The 24,035-nt window shown below is 47.6% G+C and overlaps 1 protein-coding gene across 4 annotated transcripts in view; it reads right to left on the minus strand.

Annotated features, from left to right (window-relative positions):
- Positions 1-3,229: 3,229 nt before the first annotated feature.
- Positions 3,230-24,035, minus strand: part of PTCH1 (patched 1) — a 64,431-nt gene continuing 43,625 nt past the window's right edge. For all 4 annotated transcript variants that reach the window (XM_024252756.3, XM_063714307.1, XM_063714306.1 and 1 more), the window contains 9 exons: positions 21,523-21,665; positions 19,271-19,454; positions 17,688-17,968; positions 15,953-16,090; positions 13,162-13,304; positions 9,518-9,617; positions 8,748-9,002; positions 6,630-7,122; positions 3,230-6,110 (listed from right to left, as the gene is read on the minus strand). In XM_024252756.3, coding sequence (XP_024108524.3) covers positions 6,631-7,122; positions 8,748-9,002; positions 9,518-9,617; positions 13,162-13,304; positions 15,953-16,090; positions 17,688-17,968; positions 19,271-19,454; positions 21,523-21,665 — 1,736 coding nt within the window. In that variant the 3' untranslated portion in view covers positions 3,230-6,110; position 6,630. The remainder of the gene's footprint in view (positions 6,111-6,629; positions 7,123-8,747; positions 9,003-9,517; positions 9,618-13,161; positions 13,305-15,952; positions 16,091-17,687; positions 17,969-19,270; positions 19,455-21,522; positions 21,666-24,035) is intronic.

The raw sequence follows: 24,035 nt of genomic DNA on the forward strand, positions 1-24,035 counted from the left end.
TGAATAACATGGGAATTAGAGGTGCTGATCCCCTAGCAGTTGAAAATTCATATATAACTTCTGACTCAAAGACCAACGCTACTCAAAGACGGTAGCCTACTGCTGACCTGAAGCTTTACCCATAACACGGTGACTAACACACGCTTTATATATTACATGTATTACATACTTATTCTTAAAGTAGAGTAAACTAGATAAAAGAAAATGTTACGAAGAAACTCATAAGGAAGCGATAAAACATATTTACTATTCATTAGGTGGAAGTGGAGCATCATAAAGGTCTTCATCCTCGTTGTCTCCACGTTGAGTAGGTGCAGGAGGGGGAGGGGGAGGAGGGAGAAGGGGGAGGAGGGAGAAGAGGAGGAGGAGGAAAGTGAGACAGGGAAGAAAAACACAGAGAGGGGGAGGAGGGAAGGCAGAGGAGTTGGTCTTGCTGTCTCAGGGTTGGCAGAGGGGGAAGAAAATGCATGTGTAAGCAGACCCATGTACTGCAAACCCATGATGTTCCACGGTCACCTGTGAGACGTGCTTGCATGATGGTGCTAGCACTGTGGATGTGGCTGTGGCTGTCTCTGCAGGGTGGCACTGCTTGCAGGGGGACGACTCATTCTCAGGGCAAACACTGTCTTGACAAAATTGGTTCTCTCTACAGCTCTCACCTGAAGGGCCCTGTTCCTTTTGCCCCCCTGAAAAGGGACCTCCCCGAGAGCAGGCAGGAATCCATTATACACATGCCACCTCACGGTGTAGAAAGTGCACGCTTTCTGTATGTGCTTCCCATGTGCACCAAGTTTGATTTGGGTCATCTCTACAGTTCACCCTTCCTGAGGCCCACCATGTTCCTAACAGGCCAGAATATCCCTTTCAGATCCTTATGGTGGCAGTCGTTGGAATTTCCTGGCAGGGAACCCTTGCAGAAAATGGTACCCGACATGCCCTCTGTCATGACAGTGCAAAGGATGAAACAGATTCATGTTCAAGGCATGTTCTCATTATGCGCAGCCTTCATTAAAAGTAATTAAAACTTGGCAAATACTCTTCTCAGATGACTAATAGACCATCTCCACTTCTCCTTTTGGGAGGTCGGTTACCAGTTACCAAAAATGAAACACCTGCCTTTACATCAACATGCTGCTGCTGAAACGTAGCAGGACGCAGCTTTCACAATGCTGTTAAATACATCTGTTGTGCAAAAAAAAAAAATGGAGCTCTGTGTTGACATAAGTCCTGAATAAATATGGTGGATCTGGGGACACAAATCTGATTAAAAACTTCTCCCTAGGCCAACATCGTTAAAAACTAAGTTAGCTAGTTAGCTATGTGTCATTTACAAGGAATATAAAATTGGATGGTAGCAAATGGTCATTTTGGTGGTATTAAACATGTCTTGGGGAAAGCATGTCCCAATCTGAATTCCAATTAATGCAATTACTATTTCCCATACTCAGATTCAGGGAGAACATATTCTCTGTGGCTTAAATGAGCCAAATTAGCTGTTATGTGTAGTATTAAGGACGACACTGTATTACCTGAACATCTTATTCCTTGGTTAGAATTTACTGTGCTACCTCAAATGTCTCCCAAGCGGGGCTCAGTAAACATGAACTATTCCCATAGCAGCGCCCATCGTTTCTATGGGGAGCCCTTGTCATCTTCAAGATGGGAACCCTGAGGCAGAGTTGGTGATTGAACTGGGGTTTGGAGTGGGGTCCTCAGGACGGGGCTGTCCGGTTCTCACTCAGATGACTCTGGCCAGCCCCTGAGGTCCAGACCTCGTCACCAGCATCACTGCTGCCACCCTTCAGAAGTTTTCAAGGGGTATTTATGTCTTTAATTTACAGATGAGGACACACAGGCTCTGGGGTTTTAAGACACTTGCCCAAGCCAGTCAAGTGGGTGACAGGGAGCCCTCTCCGTGGAAGGTCCCGGCGTGGCTCCCCCTCCCCTCTAGGAAAGGGGCCTGCACTCTCCTTCCAGATCCTCCCTCACTGTGGGGCGAGCACTAAGAAGGGAGTTCCTCACTCTGGACTCCCAGATATAAGAGTCAAGCTCCTGGCCTGGGCTCACCCACAGAGGACCATGTGTTTTGTGAAAGGACCACGCAGTGGAGTCAGTATCTCTGTGCTGTTTCCAGATCGGGCCCGCACTGGCCCAGGAGCCGAAGCCAAATGATAGAATCTGGCCACACTCAGCTGGAATTTCGGGATCGCCTCCGCTGGTGCATCACAACCACCAGGACAGATCGTTAAAGCACAGATTCCCAGACCTCACTCGGAGATTCTGATTTAGGTGGTGTTGGATTTGGTTTTTCTAGCAAGCTTCCAAGGCAGGCTGATTCATGGACCACACTTGACTAGCACTGGCCTATGTTACCTTGTCTAGAGATGGACTGGCAGGTGTCTTACGGCCAGATAGTAAATATCATAGTCTCTGCAGACCATAGTCTGTGTTGCAGCTACTGAACTCTGCCGTTGCAGCAGAAAAGCAGCCATCAACATGTGCGGCAACAGGCACGACTGTCTCCTCATGAACCTGTGCAACAGGACATGGCCAGCCGGCTGTGGCTCACTGACCCCTCTGCAACTTGCCCATGTGCACGGCAGTGTGGGCCTTGAGTTCAGCCCCACTACTCCTTGCTTACACAGCTGTAACATGGACGTGATATTCCTGGCCATATTTTTCTCCATGCCTATGATGAAATCATTGCTTACTAGGAAACACTCAAAAACTGTTCTGTATCAGGTTCAATCAATTCCATATTATCTTTGACACTGTTTAGAAGTATGACACTTTCGCTGATGATAATCACCTTTGAATTTGGCTTTATGTTCCCTCATTATTAGGCCTCACATAAGGGAAATAAGTATGCTAAGAGAGATGACAGAAGGACTAATTTTGATGGTTAACTTGGAAGTTTCTTGGTATGAGAAAACAAAAATAGGGTCGGGTGATAAGAAATTAATGCATGGGTACAATGTACACTATTTGGGTGATGATCACACTAAAAGCTCAGCCCCCACTTTGTAATACATCTATGTAACAGAGCTATGCTTATACCCACTATTTATACAAAACAAAAAGGAGGAAAACCTAAAACTGTCTCCATCAGATAGAGCAAAAAAGAAGAGTGTCACAAGGTCAGCAAGATGAAACAACAGTTTCTGATGGCTCCAACACTAACCGCCTCTCCCAAGTATTTTAAAGAAAAAAAGCATTCTACAAACAAAGATATAACCAACAAGTTATATTATTTTTTATTCATGTTAGAATTTCTATCAGTGTTTGAACATTAATTATTTAGAGAGTTTGTACATTTTCACCTTCCAAGGTTTGAAATGAGAAGCATGCTAGATCACCAATGGTAACTAATAAACACTTCATAATCGCATGAATATCCACTCTGCTCTGACTCTCTTAACACTGTTAAACATTTTCTTTCCTTGCTGTAATTTACAATGAAAACTGTGCCCACTCATGTCTCAGCAAAGTTCCAGACATTATGGATTCATCACATATAAATTCTTTAAAAATATACTTCTGTCAAAAGACTTGATGACTACTATGTACACTACAAAAATAAATCTTCATATAAATAAATTATATGGCATACTTTTATCTTTGTAATTGAAATGACACAAACTCATTTCCACCAAAATTGGCAATGAGACCCAGTTTGAATATTTATTTCCTTTAAACTCCTTACCCTAAAACCTACCATGAGTCCTTAATGTAAATGTTATATACTCTGAACTATTTAACATTAGTAAGCACTCTATACAAATAAAAATTCTGTCCAAAAGTAAAACATAGCTGTAATGTTTCCAATAGAAATAAAATCCCTGCATTTTTTTTTGTTATAAACTGGCATGACAAATACTGTAGAGGAAAACATTCTTATGATACAAAATTATAAATATCAGCAAAGTTTTTTTTTTTTTAAAATTAAAACATCCAAATGAACAAACAGGACAGACAAAATAAAACTATTAAAAGAGAGAGAGAAATTCTAATTCCCTGCCAGCCCCCTCCCAGTTCTCCCTTTGCCAATGTGACTATCGGAGAAAGTTCTACACCATGCAGAAATCAGGGGCCGCACAGCCTCCGGCGCACCACGAGCTGGGCTCAGGAAGGGAGCGAGGGCATGCCAGGAACCAGAGGGAAGTCGACTTCAGAATTTTGCATCATCCCTCCTCCACGCAGGATGTTTTCTGAGCAGAGCTGGGTGTTAGGATGGCAGACCATGTGGGTGACAGGCACCAAGACAGCAGCAGGGGGGTGGCCAGGGTCCCCAGCAGAGTCACACACACACACACCCAGCAGCCACAAGTGGCTCCCAATCAGCATCTTAAAAGTTTTGTGGTGAGTATCAGGGTCTGAGGTCACTATGCTGTGGGTATTTCTGGGGGCCCATTACCTTTCTGTTAAGATTTCCCACGTAATTTAAAAGGAAGTAACAGGAGCTGCCACTCATGAGCGCCTCACAGTAGCTTAGGCTTCAGCCCTGCAGGGACCCCGCCCTTTCCTCTGACTTCTTGTCTGCAACAAGGCGCTGGTGTGGATTTGGATGGGGAGCCAACACTGGGTGCTTTCCTGACATGTGCTGGTCTCTGGTTACAAGGTGAGGGAGCCCACACCTGAGAGCAAAAGAGAACCAGTACAGAAGCAACTTTTAAAAATAGGCCTGGTTGAGAGACCTGCCCCTGCCTACATCCTTCAGTGGGGTGTGTCCATCCTCCTGCTTTCCCACATCACATTGAAAGAGCACTAATGACGGGGAGGATGGAGACAATGTTTGGATTTACTTAGGAAGCACGTACCCTAAACACTGGTACATGAAGAATCCCTCCGGAGCTCTTATCCTACATAATGCCTGCCTCTACACCACCACAATGCATGCTCACCACTTAGTTTTAAAGAAGATGCAAACAGATCTAGAAAGCCTCAACCAGCTGCTCCATTTAAGAGAGGGAGTTTAAACTATAGGGACTCAAAACATCATTTCTGGGAGATTGTGGGCCAAGAATTAACCAAATAGGTTTTTCTACCTGGGACAGGGCCACATCCACTCTTGAATTTGGGGGTGTTGGGGGAGGGGTCGTGTGTGTGTTGGTCACAAGAGGGGCACCATGTCACCCAATTTTCTAACACCCACGATGATGAACTGATGTGAGCTCCATACCCTGAGGTTCCAGCATCCATCACAATGATCCAGGAGAAGGAGATTATTCCCCTGAAGCACAAATTGGGGTCCTGGATGGCAGCCAATGATCGTAAGAGACGCCGTAGACACGAGGAGAGTCTAGCTTTTGCCGGGCTGATTTGAAAGGATTAGGTGGATGTTTAGGGCCAGCCCTCACCAGCACAAAGTAAGAAAAGATATCCTGACGCTTCCAGCCTGACTAGGTCAGAGCCTACTACAGGTTACAGACAGTGTAGAGAAACAAAACAAGACAAAAAAAATCACAGTACAGTACATGGTGAACTCACACACATGTTCACACGCACAGCCAAACAAGAGGACCGCACACAACGACACCTAGAGAAGCCACCAGGATTAACGTGCTTTCTTCATATCTGCTCATTAAACAAAATTATCACGCATAGCGTGTTTGAAAGTTAACAGTAACATTTCATACTACCACAGGGTTGTGATATGCAAATTTAAAATATTTTAAACAGAAACCTTTACAAAATAATCGTATTACATAAGCAATATTTGCATAGAATTATACAAGTAAATTATACAATATTTAAGCAGCAGCAACATATGCTGAAATTTAAGACTAATGAAGCTTGGTTGTGGCATGGGGCCCAATGCACGAATACGGAGAGGCCCCACTGTGGCCTCCACACGCTGGGGCAGGAGTGGAGAAGCCCCAGATCATACTACTTTACATCCTTCCTTCCTATATTACACATGTGTACACCTCTTAAATATTTATAGAAATATTTAACAAAATAATACAATCGGTTACAGTAACAATGAACTGCTGTCCTGGCGCAGGGCATCTTTTCCATAACTCCAAGCAGTTCTCTTCAAGCAGTTCTGGAAAGAGGTGGGGGTGGGGGGTTTCCAATCTTTGGCCTCTTTGCTTCAGATTTTAATCACCCTTTAAAAGGAAGCAAAAAAGGAAGTTGAGCAGAGTAAGAGGTGTGCAAGTCCATATTTATTAAGTACAAAAGCAGGCAGCAGTGACCTTGGTATTAGAAATCACGAGAGTGGGGTGTGGGCCTGAGGTGTCCCTGGGGGCTGCTTGTGACCTCTCCCTTCATCTGGGGGCTGGTTACACGGATGCGCTCCCATGTGACCAATTCGCTGTGGCATGCACCTCCATAAAGACTGGCAAATATTGGTAAAAGGTGGTGCTGCTCGTGTCCTTGTGGTGCTGCACCGACCCTCCACAGGTTAGCAGTGGGGGAAGAGAGCAGTGTGGAGCTGGACTGGTTCCCCAAGGATGACAAAGCTTGGACACATCAGACTTACTCTGGGGATAAAAGGTCACTGGGGTCCAGCGTGGGATGTGCCCGAGCGCCACAGCCCCTCGGGGATACCGAGAACTCCAGGAGAACCTTGTCCTCCTCTCTGCCTGGCTCTAGGTCCCTTGGCTGCCCTTGTCAGTGGCACACACCTCAGTTGGAGTTGCTTCCCCGGGGCCTCTCCTCGCATTCCACGTCCTGCAGCTCAATGACTTCCACCTTTGAATCCCTCCTCTCACGCCGGACGTGGAAAGGCACGTGGGGGTCCTCGAACAGGCCGTGGTCAGTCTCAGGGTAGCCCGGGCAGAGCCCCCCTCGGGGGTTCCGCCCAGGCCCAGGGACAGGCGGCGGGTGCACGGCGACAGTCACGGAGGCAGAAGCTGTCACAGTGGTGATGGGCTGGCAGTAGCCGGGCATGGAGCTGCCCATGGCAGTGGACGCTGGGTTCCGAGGGTTGTGAGAACGGGCCCCACGGGGGCCCCAGCGGTCCCTATTGCTAGGGCCAGAATGCCCTTCAGTAGAAATTTCAAAAGCGTCTCTGCGCGGTCTGTAGGGGGGTGGCCACAAGCCTTCTCTGGGGGGGTCCCTGCGGGGCTGCTGTCGCGGGTTCGAGGGTGGGTGATGCCTGGATTCGGGATGGACCACCTGCGGAGGGCGACGGTGGGTTAGAAGGGCGGGGAGGGTGCTACCCCAGGCTGGGCATGGTCCCTGCAGCTCCCACACTTCCCTCCTTGGGTTTCACCAAAGACTCAGTCAACCCTGGGGAGCCAATGGGGGCCTTCCACCCACAAAAGAAAAGCCCGTCCTTCTAATAACCTCTAGGACCTGGTGGAGGAGCGTGTTGTTTGAAAATCCCGTTTCCAGGCTTTCTCTGACACAGCTGGCTGGACACGTACTGCTGCTGCCCCTAAATGTGGGCTGTGGTCAGAGCGTCCCAGCTGCTGCCCCCCACAACCTACCCCCGACCCTGTTAGGTTCTGCAGGCTCTGAGCTGCTCCTCTCCCAAAGTTGCTAAGTTTGCGGCCCTGGCTGGCCTGAGTGCAGGACGCTGGCAGGACTGTCTCTGCCTACTCTGTCAAACACAGTAGCCGCTCCAGACATGTGGCTGCTTAAGTTTTAATGAACTAAAATCCAAAATCCAGCTCCTCGGTAGCCCCGGCCACATTTCAAGTGCTCCACAGCCACGTGTGGCCGGTGGCTCCCATCCTGGAAAGCAGAGAGGGCATTTTCGTCACCGCGGAGGGCTGTGGCGGGCAGCCTGTTCCATCTGATTGTTAAGAATCTGGTCTCTGCGTCTCTATACAAAGCACAGAGCAACACAGTGGCCACATCAATCAAAAGGACCGTGACCAACTTCAAAGTCGTTCAGCTTGTACCTATTTTTAGGCTCCCGCTGAACAAAACCAGATTCACACTGCAGCTCAGCGGGCGTCGTCGCGGGGGGTAGGAGGAGGACAATTCAGGTTATTTGGTTGGCCTTTCTCTCTTTCACAGAAGGGCTGCTCTGGCCTGGGACTGGAATACCCATTTCCTGGAGGGACAGCAGGGGGCCCTCAGTGGAGCAACATCAGCCCAGAACCTTCCTTGAGTTTTCAGGGCTGAGACCATCCCAGGGAGCACAGGGTGGAGGAAAGGACCCAGGTCCTTGGAGCCTCCAAGGAGGGGATCCCAGGTTCCTGGTGACCTCCTGAATCACTGAAGGCTAAGAACTCAGGGGTGGTTCTCGGCCTCTCTGCTCTTTCCTGCCACCTGGAACATGAGCTTGGAGCCACAAAAGCTATGGTAAAGTATTTAGACAATAATAATGAATGTTGTATCAAGGGCAATGAAACCTAACAGAAATGAGAGAAGGAAAAAACCTTACCTCTGTTGGCAATAAAAATACTACTAGTTTTAGAAAATATCACTCTCAAATGACATGCACCTTAAGAGGGGGGGAAAAAAAAGGCAGGAATGCTTTATCTCTGGCCTTTGAAGCCCAAACTGTCCTCACCCTGAACAAGATAGATGCTACTGCTTTGTGCAGTGACATTAGTGGCCCCTGCCCTTTCTATCCTTTATGAGATCAAACCACAGGAAGACGGCATTTTTATAGTTGAGAAAGAGTTAAATACTGGTTATTTCCTATGATTTGACCTAGCCTGTACTTTATCTCTGCATCCCATCTGCCTGTGTGATGTGCTGCTCAGAGCAGATAGGAGCCCCGCTGGACCACCGGGCCCACTACCACGGTGGGAAGACCCCTCACCCTGTTCTGCAGGGTCACTTACAGTGGAGTGGGCGAAGACGGGGTTTTCTGTGGCTTCCACGATCACTTGGTGGGCAGGGCCTCCCGCGGCCTGCTGGGCCTCATAGTGCCGAAGCTCCTCGCTGAGGCCTGACACTGTCGTCTGGGAGCTATACTCTGAGTCGGAGGAATCAGACCCGCTGTGCATGTGGCCGGGCGGCATGGCGAACCGGACCACGCTGGGGGGTGGCTCAGGGGAGGGTGTGGGCAGGCGGTTCAAGCCGTTGGCTGGAGACACCTATTTAAGGGGATTCCATGTTAAAAGTGTTCTTGTCCATTTACCTGCTGGCCACACTCAAAGCTCAAAGCACGGTATTTTTCAGGGGCCTCTGTCCCCTGCCCTGGGGCTCTGTGCACTGTGCCATATTAACCTCCCCTTCTCTACCACCTGGAGGACATTCAGGTCCCGCAGCTGGAGCAGAAGAACTGTCCTCTGCTCCACACTGGAAAGGCAGGTGTGTACTTTTTACTCTTGTGAAGTCCAATTATGCATCTCAGGGGAAAGTCTTCATTTACTGTACAAAGATCTGTAAGACCCAGGCTGCCAATCAGTTGATTTAGAGGAACCAAACCAAACCCGCCCTCTAGCCCTCAAAGCCGGTACACCGAAGAGGAAAACAGACATGACTCTGAGACGTTTACTGAAGAACCACCAGCCAGTGGGGAGGCACCTAAGTATCGAAATGAAGAGCGGCACAGGAAACACAGCATTCAGCCGGCCTACACATGGGACATCCCCGTGTCACTACTGACCTCAGGATATGGTCCAAAGAAAGACAAAAGCACGGGAAGCAAAACCAGCCCATTGAGAACGCCGAGGATGGTGAGGATCGCCAGCACAGCAAAGAAATACCTGGGAGATCAAGAGGAAATGGGAACACGCGCTGTGACAGGGTGGATCGCGCCACCCTCCGTGTGCCCGACACAGCAGCATGGCAATGCCAGAAATGAACAAAACCCACCCCACTGAAAAGGCTGTTATCCAACCGCAGTTCACATTCAACACAAGGTGAGTTTTTGCTTTTTGTTTCTTTACCTTATGACTTTGAGGACTACATTCCACAACCCAAAGTGTTAGTTCATGAAGGGAAGAAAAAAAAATTAGTTTGTTAATTTGCTGAACTCTGATGGCATGTAATGTTATTTATGAATGTGTTACACAAACACAAAAATATGGAATGCGACCTGAATGGCTGGGCAGACTGAAAGCACAAACACAATGCCGAGGGGCCCCGCTCGTGAAAACCCAGCAGAAGCAAACAAATGAAGTGAAGGGTGTAGAATTTAAACAATTTAGCCCAGGAGGAAAAGCAGCCCACTTCTGCAGGCTGCTAATCCACTGTGAAATGCTTCTGCATCTTACGGCAGAATCTCTAATTAAGTCTCTAGCATATCAGGTAAGGCTTTCCCTGGCCTTTCATTAATCACAACTTTCTGCCTAGAATTCTGTGAGTTCCAGTTTTACCAAATAGCTCCAATTGCAACCTTTTTAGAACACAGGAACCAGCTTTCTGCAAAGAAAATGCTGCCCATTCTGTGGGAGCTGGGGCATTGTGCTGGGTGAGGGCACTCCACAATGGCGGGGCTGCTCTGCGGGCCAATCTTTTGTTGAACAATTTAGCATCTCTGAATACTCTTGTTTTGCGTCAGCCAATTCAAACATAAAGGCCGCAGCACCATGGCAGAGGAGGAGAGTGCAGAAGTAGTTCTGCTTTCCCACCATTGAGGGCTAAGGTCTGGAATCCTTCATGAATACCAAGGTAAACCTGTCAGCCAGGGACAGCCTCTGGAGGATACTCTGCATGGCTGGAGGGCACGGACTCCACGCAGGGATGCGTTTCTGGAACTAATGATTTCTAGGGCAACTCTGATGGAAGTGGGCTGGGGTAGGGGAGAGGCTCAGGATGTTCTGGGAAGAGGGAGGGCAAGATATCTATCTGTTAATGGTCCTCTGGTTCATAAAATGGAACAGGCAACCAGCGCTGCCATGTCTATATATGTTTTGACATCAGATGAAAGGGGAGAGAATCCCTATAAAAATACAAATACCTCACAGCTATTGTAAACACTAGAAACTTCTGAACTGCATTAGTAAAAACCAAGCAGTCAATGTCTTGGTCTAATGTAAACTGCTGGAACTTTCGGCTGGGGCATGTATCAGCAGCCACATTAAGACATTTGCATCCCATCCATCTAGCTGAAGCATAAACAGGCCAATTAGATTTCTGACGGCTTAGCATATACAGTGTCTGCTCATTTATTTGACCTTGGTGAGGCCTTTATCAGGTTAATCCATCCCATTCTAGAAAATGGGAAGCCCTTTTAAGTGCTTGAAAGAGGAACCCTGATATTTCTGGGTGGGAACAACCCCGGGTGAGAGGAGAGCGCTGGGATTCCAGCTGCCAGGTTTCCAGCTGGGGGCTCTAATTCAGGCTAAGTTTCCTCATTCAGCATCCCCCACAAGGCTGAGCGAGACCCTCCTGTAACTCATGAGACCGCAGCACACCTTGCATTTCCCCTGGTTTTGCCTGTGAACTTGTCTCTCCCCCAAAAGACCTTAGGCTACACAGAGGGATATGGGGGTCCCCATTATTTGCTGTTGTGCAAATGGCACTTACGGGGTGCTTGTTATATTTCTGTTAAACGAGAAAGTAAATATGCAAAAGAAACTCTACTTGACATTGAGCTTTTATATCATAGCGATAACATGTTAGTGCCTGAAAAAGTGTATACTAAGAACAAAGGAAAAGCTAAAATCAAACTAAGAACTAAAATAAAACACAGACCAAAACATTTAACTCAGTTGGGCAACTCTCTATTTGGTATTGGCAAACAGGAATTTAGGAACTGGCTTGCTGGCTTAGCAGTAGTTTGTGCTCAGAAGTCTAGCTCCATGGACATTGCAGGGAGACAGCTGGAGATGCAGACCCAGCCCTCATCCTACCTCCCGCCCCCTGCCCCCCGAAATCGGCCCCGCACTTAGAGCCTCAGATGATTCCTCAGCACATCGGTGTGAGAAGCGCTGGTCTACAGCGATTCCACTTCACCATTCACTCTACGCAAAAACTACAACAAGCAAGCTTGGCACTCATTCTAAGGCAGCCTCCACGATGCCAAATTGCCCAGTGGGCTATGCCACAGGCCAACCAACGGGCTCATCTCTTTCCCGTAATAAAACTTTGGCTAAAACTTCTAGTTGAAACCCTCTTCTTTTTACTTGAAGATGAGAAGCCTATCTCTCTCTCTGACACACACACACACACACACAACCTCTCAGTACTGAAGCGTGCCAAACAAACCAATCATTTCTCACATCTGGTTCTGCCCTGTCATGGTTCTAATCTTGGACTTTTACTTATTGGTGATTCTGGCTTTAGCGCTCCATAAAGTAGCAGAGTTCCATCCAAGAGCAGGTCCCTCACAAAGCCATGGAGGCTGCTCAAAGATGCAAGTGGTTTCCTCCTCTGCAGTTCTCAAATTCTTTTCAAAAGGAAAACTCGCTGTTATTTTATATTTCACAAAGTCATATTCTTAATTAAATCAACTGGAAATGACTTGCCTTGAGATCCAAACTAGGCTTAGATTCCCAAGAGTTGACATCAAAGTCCAATGCTAAATGCTTCCTAATTGTGGGGACTCGAATATGAAATCTGAGCACGTCATTTTCACTTCTTAAAAGAATAAAGTCAGGTGACAATTTTAGGTATTTTTAAATTTTCCTTTCTACAGTTTGAAGGAGAGGGAGCATAGGTCAAATCTGGCATCTCTTTCTGCCGTGTTTCTAACCAGAGACAACAATAATGGGCCACCTATTGGGTGATCCTTTGGCTTCAAGCTGCAGAGTTGTCTTTGCTGCCAGCCCCAAATCCTTTATCTTCTGTTTTCAAGATATTCCCCAAGACAGCTCTAGAAGAGAGCTTGTCTTTATACCTCCGAGTAGCTCTACATTAACAAGTTCAAAAGAAAGCAGAGTCACAATGATGAGGTGCTGCAATCTACCAGATACAGAAGGAAATAAGCAACGAAGATCACCTGAGCTAATAACAGTGATTTTTTTTTTTTTTTTTTTGAGACAGAGTCTTGCTCTGTCACCCAGGCTGGAGTGTAGTGGCGCAATCTCAGCTCACTGCAACCTCCGCCTCCCAGGTTCGAGGAGTTCTCTGCCTCAGCCTCCCAAGTAGCTGGGATTACAGGCACCCACCACCACACCCGGCTAATTTTTGTATTTTGAGTAGAGATGGGGTTTCACCATCTTGGCCAGGCTGGTCTTGAACTCCTTGACCTTGTGATCCACCCGCCTCGGCCTCCCAAAGTGCTGGGATTATAGGCGTGAGCCACTGCACCCAGCCCAATCACAATGATTTCTAAAACATGTCTCCTTGCACACGCCTGCTTACCTGACAATGAAGTCGAACTCAGATCCCGCAAGCATCAGCACTCCCAGCAGAGTGGACACAGCGCCGTCCAGGACGGGTGCAAACATATGCTCCAGGGCAAGCACAGCCCTGCGGTTCTTGTCGCCGATGGCCGTCAGAAAGGCCTGTGCAATGAGGATGTTCACAAGATCAGGTTGCTGGACTTCACCTGGTAAATGCTCAGCTCTGTCCTAAATGTTACAAGCTCTCAAAACGGCTCACATCTTACTGTTTTAGTTGCTAGAACGTGTAATCAGAGTAGCTCAACTAGCTGCACCTAGACTTAAACTAAGATGACCTCTTCATGACACTGGGTCATATTTGGTGTTGATGTAAATCTTGAACACAGTAAAACCAAAACTATATAAAAATGGACAGAAATGTCCCCTTCTTTTCACTGACACTCACCCCGAAGTTTCCCCCCCCTTAAATGATCTCACACCACTCACACGTGAGACCTCCAATTCCCACAGCAACAGGATTCTGGCTAACGCATTGGATGGCTAAGAGCTTAGCTCAGTGTCCCAGGCAATTGGGTGCTACACACACTTCCTCACGATTATGCAGAGGTGAGACCTTCTGTCACTGTTTCAGGCTATGTTTATAGTACATCTAAGCACTATGAGTGTATTGCAAGAAATATACAGGACCGTACATTTGAATCAAGCCCTTTTGAACACTGTGTGGACACATCCCTGTCTCTCCTGCAGTCCTAAAGCTCTCCTAGGCCAGAAATGCTGTTGATACTAAATGGGAACTTTGCAGAGTAAATTCTGGAAGATCAGACTGTTGGCCTGAACGTGTGACCCCTGCAGGGAGTGTTGAGCCTGGCACAAGTTCTCTCTCTGAAGTTCAGGCTGCTCTGGGTTATGCCGACAGGAGAGGGCTGGGTGTCTTTGGCAGGATGCGTTTCTATCCCTTACCTACCTGTGGAAGGACTGAGATGGTCGTTCTCCTTAACATGAAAAAATACAAATATACAAATGTCTGCTAAGAGTTTTCATACTTTTCTCTCAAACAGGTTCTACTCTTTCAGAGTTGGTAAAGACATTAGGGTCAATATAGCTGCCTTCTGCTCTTGGGGCAAGGCACCAAGGGGGTTTTCAGGCATGCTGGCTTGCGTCATATTTGGGCCATGAGGCCATAAGGGCCAAGTTGTGACTACCCTGTCACACGCTGTTTCTATGTTACTGAGACAGCAAATGAACGGGAACCCACTGATTTCCTAAAGACATTCGTGAAAGAAGACTCTTCTTCACGGCCTTATTCCACCATTTTACAAACCTTGAAAGAGCAGTAACTGTCAACTCTAAATGCAATTTCACATAGAGGATTACAATACTGAAAATGACTTGGACTAGAAGTCCTAGAGTTTAGAGACTGTAGTTAGCATTTCCATGGTAAAAATCTGCTCTGGGATACCCATTTGCCCTGCTAGCTTCCAAAAAAGGTGGTTTCCATTTGCATCAGAATAAAATAACTTGTGGATTCTTAACTCACATGCAAATTTATCTCCCTTTTGAAGAACTGTATTGGAATTATGGGTTTTCTAAACTCTAGGCTGGCACTCTTCTTTTTTAAAAAATAGTCCCTCCTCCCAGCTCAAAGGAAGAAAATAATTTGAGCAGGCTCAAAATTTAGATAATACTGTTTCTATATTGGCTTTTTATGATACACTGTAAAAAAATGGGATAACTTCAACAAAGCATTCCTTCCAAAACACAAAAGTTTACAATCTCTCAATTGTATCACAGTAGCCCTGGAAAGACTGCAGAAGGCATAAGGCTGCAGTCTACCTGGAGACATGCATGTGCCACGTGCTGAGCCCAAAGGAAACCCGTGCTGGAGATTGCAAAAGCAACGGCAGAAGTGATTTGGTCAAGCCCAGTGCTGGCTTCCTAGCTAGGGTATTTCGCACGTCGGTATTTAATAGGTGAACACATTTACTTATTGAATGCCTACTGATAACCCCAAGTTCTTAGGCTCTAATCTGCAGACAGAACATAATTTACACAGTTGTGAGGTTTTGGATAATTCTTTGATAAATGTATACAACAGATTTATCTCTTGGACTAAAGATTCCTTCTGAAGTTTAATTACCTCCAACAAAGCATTCACAGGGCAAGGTAGAGAAAAAGAGAGGGAAAAAAATGTCTGTTGAAAGCAACACTGGTTCTCTTACTTTCTGCTATCATGAGTAGAGGCTGGGAGGTCTGAGGAGCTGGGTGGGCTTAGGTAGAAGAGCCAGTTCCCCGGGGCTGAACAATGGAGCCTCCACTCCTAAGCCCGAGGGTACTTCCTTGGCTGCCAGCTCACCTCACCCTCAGTGATGCCATCCCCAAGCCTGTGAGTGTGGTCTCATTTTATCCCCACTGTTCCTATTGTTTTTAAAACTCTGTGTATGCCCACCCACACACTCACCACATAATCTGCCTTACGAACAAACGTCACAACGTCAGGAATCGTGGGGGTATATAATGACAGTCAAAGTCAGGTGAGCACGGCCCTTCCAGGCCCACTCCAACACACCAACCCTGCACTGCCTATGGCTGACAGGGCCCGCTGCCATGTACCTTCCACACCCCTCTCCTTAGCCTCCCTGGAGGGAAAGGAATCCAGAAATCTTGCAGGCTCTCCTAGGTGGTCCCTGTGCCCTGAGGCCTTTTCACTGCCACGCACAGGGAGAATGCCAAGGTTCCCACTTGGAGACAAACAGAGCCAGAGGAAATGGGTTGTTTTTTCACAAAGTTTCTCCTTCAAACGTCTCCCATACCAAAGCAACGTGAACGGTGAATTCCACTCCTATGCCAACAGAAGCGATCAGGATGACCACGGGCACGGCGCTGAGCTTGATTCCGATGAGGCCCATCATGCCGAAGAGCTCGACCGTCATCAGCGCCAGGACCACCACCTGGAGCAGGGCACACAGTGGTCAGTGGGTGGGCAGGTCACCCTCCGGGGCTGCCCACAAGGGAGGTCGCCAGAGGGCTAAGGTGTCCTCGGTTCAGGTCAAAACAATGAATGGACTGACTTGCTTTAACTCTGGACACTGCCTTTACTGCCTAATTCATCTTCCCGCTGGGAAGGGAGACTGTGGGACAGCTGATGTGTAAAGCTGTAGAAGGCAAAGTAGAGTGTTCTAATGCAAATTATTTTCCAATGTACCTTCTCCAGAAAGCAAAAAACATACAGAACAACACCAGAGCAATCCACGAGGAATTGCACAAGCATGGCCCCATCACTTAGCTGCGAATTTCACACAGTTTACAACAAGATCCATCTCTCCTCCTGCTTGGGTCTCAGCCGCCAGAGACCATCCATGAACCCATCATTAAGTTTTCGGTTGCCTCACTCTCCATTCTAAAGAAAGCTGATAGGATGGGGTGAATAAAAGTTTTTGCAGGTGAAAGTAGTTTTGCTTTTGTGGGTGAACCTGCAGGCTAAGCGAAGATGATGTGGGGGCCAGGTAAGCGGAGAGGGTCATCATCAGCTGATGCTGTCAGGTTACAGGACCCCTGCACTTTGAAGAGCTGGGGACAGCTGGGGTGGACTGAGCCAACTGTTAAAATCCAAGGAAAAGCTTCTTGCCTTTCATCTTCCTTGTAAAAATTTGTGGAGAAATGGAAATAAAATCTGTGAGTTAGATTTGGAGTTTCTTGGTCCAAAGCGGAGAAGATACAAATAAACAAGTTACCCAGATGGAAGAGAAGGAGAAAAATGATCTTTCTTCTCTGGGGATGGGTGGTGGGCAGAGGTGGAGGGAGGGGAGGGAATGATGAAAGATGGACAACAGCAATTGCTAAGTGCCATGAAAACTCTCACAGACTAAACATTTACCTTTTAATGTACCTGCTGCACAGACTCACAGTGCAGACACAAAATCTAGCCTCTGTTTTTATAATTTTGGCATTTTAAAGGCTACACCATAGTTCACAGAATTTAAACACTGCCACGGTTTTATTAGACGCTACATGAAACTTACATCAAATCTGAGAGTATTTTGGAGAAGGAATGCCAAAAAACAGGTTCGTAATATTAGTTTATCATTTTCCCCCAGGACTTAAAACACACAAAATCATTTTCTCCATATATCACTGTCTTAACTTCTCTGATTGTCCCTTCATGTTAAATGTAGAAGAACCTGCTATGTTATTATTAGGCCCGGATGAGGTCACAAAATGACACTTTTCAATTAAAGAAAAAATTAGCTAGGCTTTGAGTGTTTTGATTTAATAAATGTTCAAAGCTGTGATGGAAAGTGCGCTTTAAAAAGTCTCCTATCTTTCCACAAAAATCTTCAAGCTACGGGAGAGAGGACCTAAGAATAAGGCCATTAGAGGTTCTACCTTAACCATCGACCTCACCACCTCGAGTAGAATAAATATATTACGGATGATGCAAGCTATACCCTCCTCCAGAGGCCCAGACATAAACAAAACTTCCCGGCTGCAGAAAGAGCTATGCTGAAAGGAATTTGACTTCCACAAAGCCCCTTATAATACACTCACAATGATCCCGGCCGTCCAGGGGTTCAGAAGGAAGACAGCGCACACGAGGAATGTGCAGGCCAACACCACACTGATGAACAGCAGCAGCCAGTGGCGGAGGCCGATGTACTGCTCCCAGAAGAGGAAGGGGTAGCCGTTGGGGTAACTGGACAGCCCCAGGCTTGTATAGTTGCTGCAGATGGTCCTTACTTTTTCAATCGCCTCCACAAAGTCTGAGGTGTCCCGCAAGCCGTTGAGGTAGAAAGGGAACTGGGCATACTCGATGGGCTCTGCTGCCGGGACTGGGCAGAGAAGAGCACAGGTTAGGAGCAGCCCAGGGGACGGGAGCGTCACAGTTTCAATGGAAAGAGAGAAGAACTTTGCATGAAAGCTTACTGACTGCTCTTCTACATGATACAAAGGACAAACAATGCTGATCATAGCCTCCAGGCCTTTACGATCTTCCCATTTGGTTTAAAAATGTTTAACTCTGTGATGTGTGTATTTTTTAACATTTGATTTTAATCTTCCAGCAGTCATTCTTTGTGAGGGGTCTAAAAACTCCAGGCTTACATTTTGGGAACATTTTTTGTTCCCTTGACACATATGAAAGTACCAAGTTCACACAGTTTTATTCGATCACTTGCAAGAGCAAAAGAACTCTAGAGTCATGCTTTCCTGAGAAAAAATGCTTAACTTATCCTTTTAGTGCCTGAACAAACTTCAACCTTGTATGCTTCTTTTCTAATGCAATGCTAAGTCTTCAGCAACAGCGGAAGAAATCCTTATACAACAAGCATTTAGTTACTGCAGTTGTGTGTTCCAGACCCTCTGGGGTCATTCAGTTGACTTGCTAAACATGATTTGCCCTATTATAATCTCAACTATAAATTTTCATTAAGACAAGCCTTGGCTGCCTGCCACAGGGCTCTGGGGTTTAGATCCGGGGAAGCACTACTCACTGAGTCTCCAGCCATGTTTGCAAGGGGACCCGTCTTCTTTCTCACATCCTCCCTTGGCCCAGTATCCAAAGCATACACTACTAATATCTCCACCAGAAATGCAAATGAAATCCACACAGAACCACCTTTCAAACTCTGGGCTGAGAGGTGAAAGGAAGAGGACACTGTTGTATACAGACTTTTCTGCTCCGGTTTAAACAGCTCTGACAGAGTGCAGGTGCTTGGTGGCTTATAGGAATGACCCAATGTGCCAAAAATCCCTTCAACACCAGAGTTGACAAAGTTAAGATAAACATATAATCCCCAGCGATAAAACTCTGCAATAGTAAAATAACACTCAACCTGGAGGTGTCCCCGGTGTTCACAGGCAACAGCTGGCATGCGAGAGCAACGCCTAATGAACGTCTTAGCATTGAAGCTACGAATGGAGACGAGACACTTATTTCCCAGTGTGATAGAGTGTGGGGTTGTATCCCATTACACATCCCCGTCTCCCAGAGTTTTAAACGAGAAGAAATAGATTGTTCTGTTTACACTTTTGAACCCTGGGTAGCGTCAACGGACGAAGGCTGTTGCTGAGTTTGGAGAATCAGGGAAGGCACCTCTGTAAGTTCCCAGACCTCCCGATAAAACGCTACTTACTTCTCAGCCTTGTTTCAGGCATGTAGTCGGCTTTGTCGTGGACCCATTCCGGTCGGTGTGGCCGGATGTTGGCCTGGGAGGCAGCATATGCGACGGGGTCGTTGCTGACCCAAGCCGTCAGGTAGATGTAGAAAGCACTGGGATTAATGATGCCATCTGCATCCACCAGACGCTGTTTAGTCAACTACAAAAACGGGAAGAACAGAGGCCTTTGAGAATGGGGTTGGGGGTAAACACACTTCTGCCTTGAGAGCACAGAAGCTGAGCTTCGCACAGCATTACAACAAAGAATAGAATGCCCACTGTTGAAAGTGTCGAAAATCCCATCAGAACACCTTTGATTTCTTTCAATGTGCACTTATCAGAGGATGCAATCACTGGCGTGTTTATAACAAACACAGTTCTGCAGATGGCCCAGGAATTGGCTGAACCAATTAAATCTGAATGCTAAAAGACCGTCTGCAGCCAAGGCAGAGAATGAACAATCTGGAGAAACATATTTATAGGAGGGGAAGGGGGAGAAACCTGGCAAGAATCCCCATGCACGTCTGTGTGCAGTTAACCTCTGTTGTTAACACTGAAGGAAATGCCACCCAGTAAATGGAGGAGAGCTATAAAAATAAAACAACATCTGTATAAATTTTGCTAACACTAGCCTCCTATGACCTGTAGATTCAAAAAATGCCTAGCACCAGAAAGCGCAAGGGACGAGTGCACACCCTCAAGCCTCGCCAGGTGATCTTATTCCCGGAGGTCGTAGTACTCGGCATGCCGTGTCCTCTGCGTGGCCAAATGTGCTCCCTCGGCAGGAGGGCTTGTGGGCTTTGTTGAGGTGGGGAGCTCTGTGGGACTCAGTATGTATATGTACATTTTATATACATAGAAAAATTCTGTTTCCTGTTTATTTTAGATTCAGGCCTCATTCCTTGCTTTGGGTCTTTTTTAAACAAAATGAAAAACACCAGTGACAGCGGCTCCTAAAGAAGCAGTGAAGGAAGAAGGAGCAGGGAGAGAGTGAGAGAACTGGATTTCAGGGATCTGGATTCAATTAATCCACAGGATATATAACAACTGTATGTCCTCAACACATCCCTGGAATCAAACAGCACAGCCCATGGCCTCCGTGCATGCGGCACGCCTTTCTCCCTCCCGGGAGGAGGAAATGGTATCTGGGGGTCTGGCCCAATCCCATTTGTCCCACAGTATCCCTGGTCCCTCGCCCAGCCCTGCTGCCTGGGCACCTCCCTGGTGTCTCTGAGGCAGACTCCTCTGCCCACATCCTTGGGAAACGTGACGGTCTGCTGCCTGCTGCTGTGAGCTCAGAGTTTCACACTCCATAACAACTCTGAACAATGTAGTTTGTAAATCTGTCACCTTGAATGCCAGCAAAAAAGGGGAGACAATAAACATAGCTGCTGAGAAGATCATTAGCATGACGGTTTTCTGCCTGAAGGTGAAGCAAACAAGCTACAAAGAGCCAAGGGAAGAGGCTCCGAGGAAGCTGAGGTAGCCCGGCCCCGTGCAATCGGAGGAGTCCAAACACACTCCTGAACACACCTGCGGAGCCAAAAGGGGTATGCTGGAATCCAAACGGCAGCAAGAAGAGGCAAACACAGGTGGAGAATATGATTCCCAAACAGAAACGGTTATTACTGCAGGAGTGAGCAGAATGGCGTAGCCACTCTGATGCCAAGGGTGCACATTTCCGTTTGCTTCACTCATCACAGAGCGATCTGTCTAGTCCTGGGGCCAGGGCCACCCAAAGATCTCAAATGTAACAAATCTTCCCATCCTTCTATCACCTCTCCAATCTCCTAACCCACCCACCTACCCCAAATTCTGCTCATCCAAATGACTGCTACCAAGAAATCCATCTTTCCAAGCTTGAATACCATCAAGACCAACATGGTACCGAGTCCTAGAACTGAAAGAATCACACGCCGCCGCATTTCTAACACTGGAAAGAGCCTGCACTCTCTCAGCTGCACTTTATTCTGACAATTGCTCTGGCGGTAGGAACACGCCTGTCCCATTGGACAGATGAGGAAGTGAGGTGCACTGGCTGGCCTGAGGTCACACAATTAGCTGGTGGGAGGAGGTGAATTAGAGTGACCCAATATTCTTTCTACCAGCTCCCAGTGCCTTAGGTCTCCAGAGAGCACAGGGTGGGGTCACATGCTGTCAAGCAGCCTCCACCAGGGCAGCGGCCTCGCAGCCCTGGAAGCGCCCTCAGTGCCCAGCAGCTGGAGTACCTGGCTGATGTCGATGGGCTTATCGCGGCTGCCGGTTTGCACCAGGAGTTTGTAGGCAAGGACTCCATCGTCTGATCCATTCTTGTAATTGTTTGGCATGATTTTCCCGGTTTCCCAGTCACTGTCAAATGCATCCTGAAGTCCTAGAAATGGGAAATGATTGTAACACATTATAACTTGCAGCCAGAAGGACCCTGGTCCTAGCGGGGTGGGCTGAGGAGAGTGAGCAGGGCAGGGGGCTCTTAGACGTCCATCAGAAACACACCCTCTGTGTTCCACATCCACTTTGACTGAAAGCACTGGATCTTTCATGAATGAACTGCAGCTGCTGCCAGCCACTGCTCAAAAGGGGGAAGGAGATTATCTGTTTCTATGAAACAAATACTCATATTTTATCTTAAGAAAAACCATTCTCCTCCTTTCCCCCCATGACAATTACAAAAGAAGGCAAGAGTGCGACGGAAAGACACGCACCAGGGTCATTAACCGTTTCGTGCCACTCGGGGTGCTAAGTCATGGGTTCTTCAATACAACCAGAAATTCCACGCAGAGGGGAAAAAGCACATTCAAACTCCCAACTTCAAACAGCAGCTCAGTTGCTTCTGGAGCCCAGGGTGAGCGAACACGATTCTGTCAATTTGTTCCATCTGTTCGACTTGTGGAGCTAACACAAGCTGTGGGATCCGCTGCCAGGTTGTGTAAAGATCACAGCCAACACCTATTCACTCTCGACTGCTCTCTTCCTCTCTGCCACCCTTCCTCAGGAGAGGGGGTGGAGAAGAAGGAAGGGAAGGCGTTCGTGTGCGCACAGGGAAATACCTCACAGGGTAAATTTGGATCCGATTGAGAACAGGAAGCCACAGGCCAATACAAGGAGGCTCTGTGAGAACAGATGACAAACCACAAGCTGGGGAGGGGGAGGAAAGAGCTTTCTGGGCCTGGGGGATGGGCGAGCCCGCCAGCCCACCACACACAGCTGCGCTTGGCCTCAGTAATCAAAACCATCATTACAGACCTGACGGTTTGGCTGCAGCTGTAAAGAGATAAGCGTGTTGGAAGAGAAAACAGGGCCCCGGTGACCCGGCCTTAGGGTCTGAGCGCTGGCTGGTGCGCACGCTCTCTGGGACACCCCCACCGCCAAACCCACCCTTGCCCCTCCCAGCCACCTCCCAAGTAGAGCTCCCAAGCCCCAGCAGCTCAGGAAACCACAGCTTTTGAACAAGCTGTACATGTATGGGTTGGACACGGCTAGTAAGAAGGGAGAAGGGTTTATTTCATTTCGGGACATGCCTTGGATGACTTCAAAGGCTTCAAAAAAAATCTGGTTTCGTTAGTGCTCAGAATGGTTAAGCTCTTGGGGTCTGAAGTGGGCGGAGGGAGGGGGAGCACAGGCCCCCTTCTGTCTCTCTAAGAAGCGAAACCCTCCTTCTGACACTACTGGCTAGAGGAACAATTTGGGGATGACAGTGGGCTCGGTGGTGAAAGGAGGCCGTGTCGGGGTGAGCATGGAGGGGAGACGGGACAGGAGACCACCGGGTGGGCCATGTACCTCTCAGACAGACGGGTTTTCATAGGGAGGCATGCACACACAGGGTACTGAGCAGATGTTATTTTATTACTGAAAGCCCTTTCTTCCTGTTTTTGAAAAAAAATAAACAGGAGAAGAAAAATTACTGCTCCTCCTTTCCCCTCAAAAAGGGAGGCCTCGTCTGTTTTCCTCGCCATAACAACTTTCATGATGTCATGACGTGTCCTGGGCTTTAAGCCCCTCTCCCTTAACCAGCTAATCCTGAAGAGAGGCTCACACTTGGTGAGTGTGGGGTGGTGCTGGGCATCCCACGGCAACCAAGGGACAGACCCGTTAGAGTTAATCACTCCGGCTTCACAGATGGAGGAACTGAGTCTTGGAAAGGGGAGACTGGAGGAGGCCACCCAGCAGGTGAGCGTTGGATGGAGCTCAAACCCAGGCAGCAAGTCACCAGAGGCAGCTGGAGCCACTCACTGGCCTACAGTGCCGGGACACACCGTGGTACCTAAGGATGTGTCAAAGGCAGGAGTAAGACAAGCAGGTTCAACTCCAGCATCAACAACATCTGGTGGCAAACAGGGTCCCCAAAATCTGAGGGCGGTTTTATGATATTCACACACAAAGACTTCTGGGACACCCGAGGGTGAAACAAAGGAAGAAAGATCCTATTTGGGGAGGTCAGCCTCGCTGGAAACTCGATTCAACTCAGAATCCACACTGCTGGTCCCTTAGGTGCCTTTCACTCTACTGGGGGTTCAAAGATGAATACGAAACAGTCATCGACTTTCTGGAACAGTTAAGTTCTTTCCCCATTACTACAGTATTTTCTGGCTAATCACCAAAAAGCTCAAGTAACAAGGGGCTGGCCTAAGCACATGTACAAGGTACGACCCTGGATACAAAACACGGGATAAGGTTGGGTTTCCACTGCCCTTTAGCCAGTGCTTCATATTCCAATGCATGCACACTCTAGAAAATTGTGACA

Source organism: Pongo abelii, chromosome 13 (assembly GCF_028885655.2).
Source record: "Pongo abelii isolate AG06213 chromosome 13, NHGRI_mPonAbe1-v2.0_pri, whole genome shotgun sequence".
Classification (NCBI taxonomy): Eukaryota; Metazoa; Chordata; class Mammalia; order Primates; family Hominidae; genus Pongo; species Pongo abelii.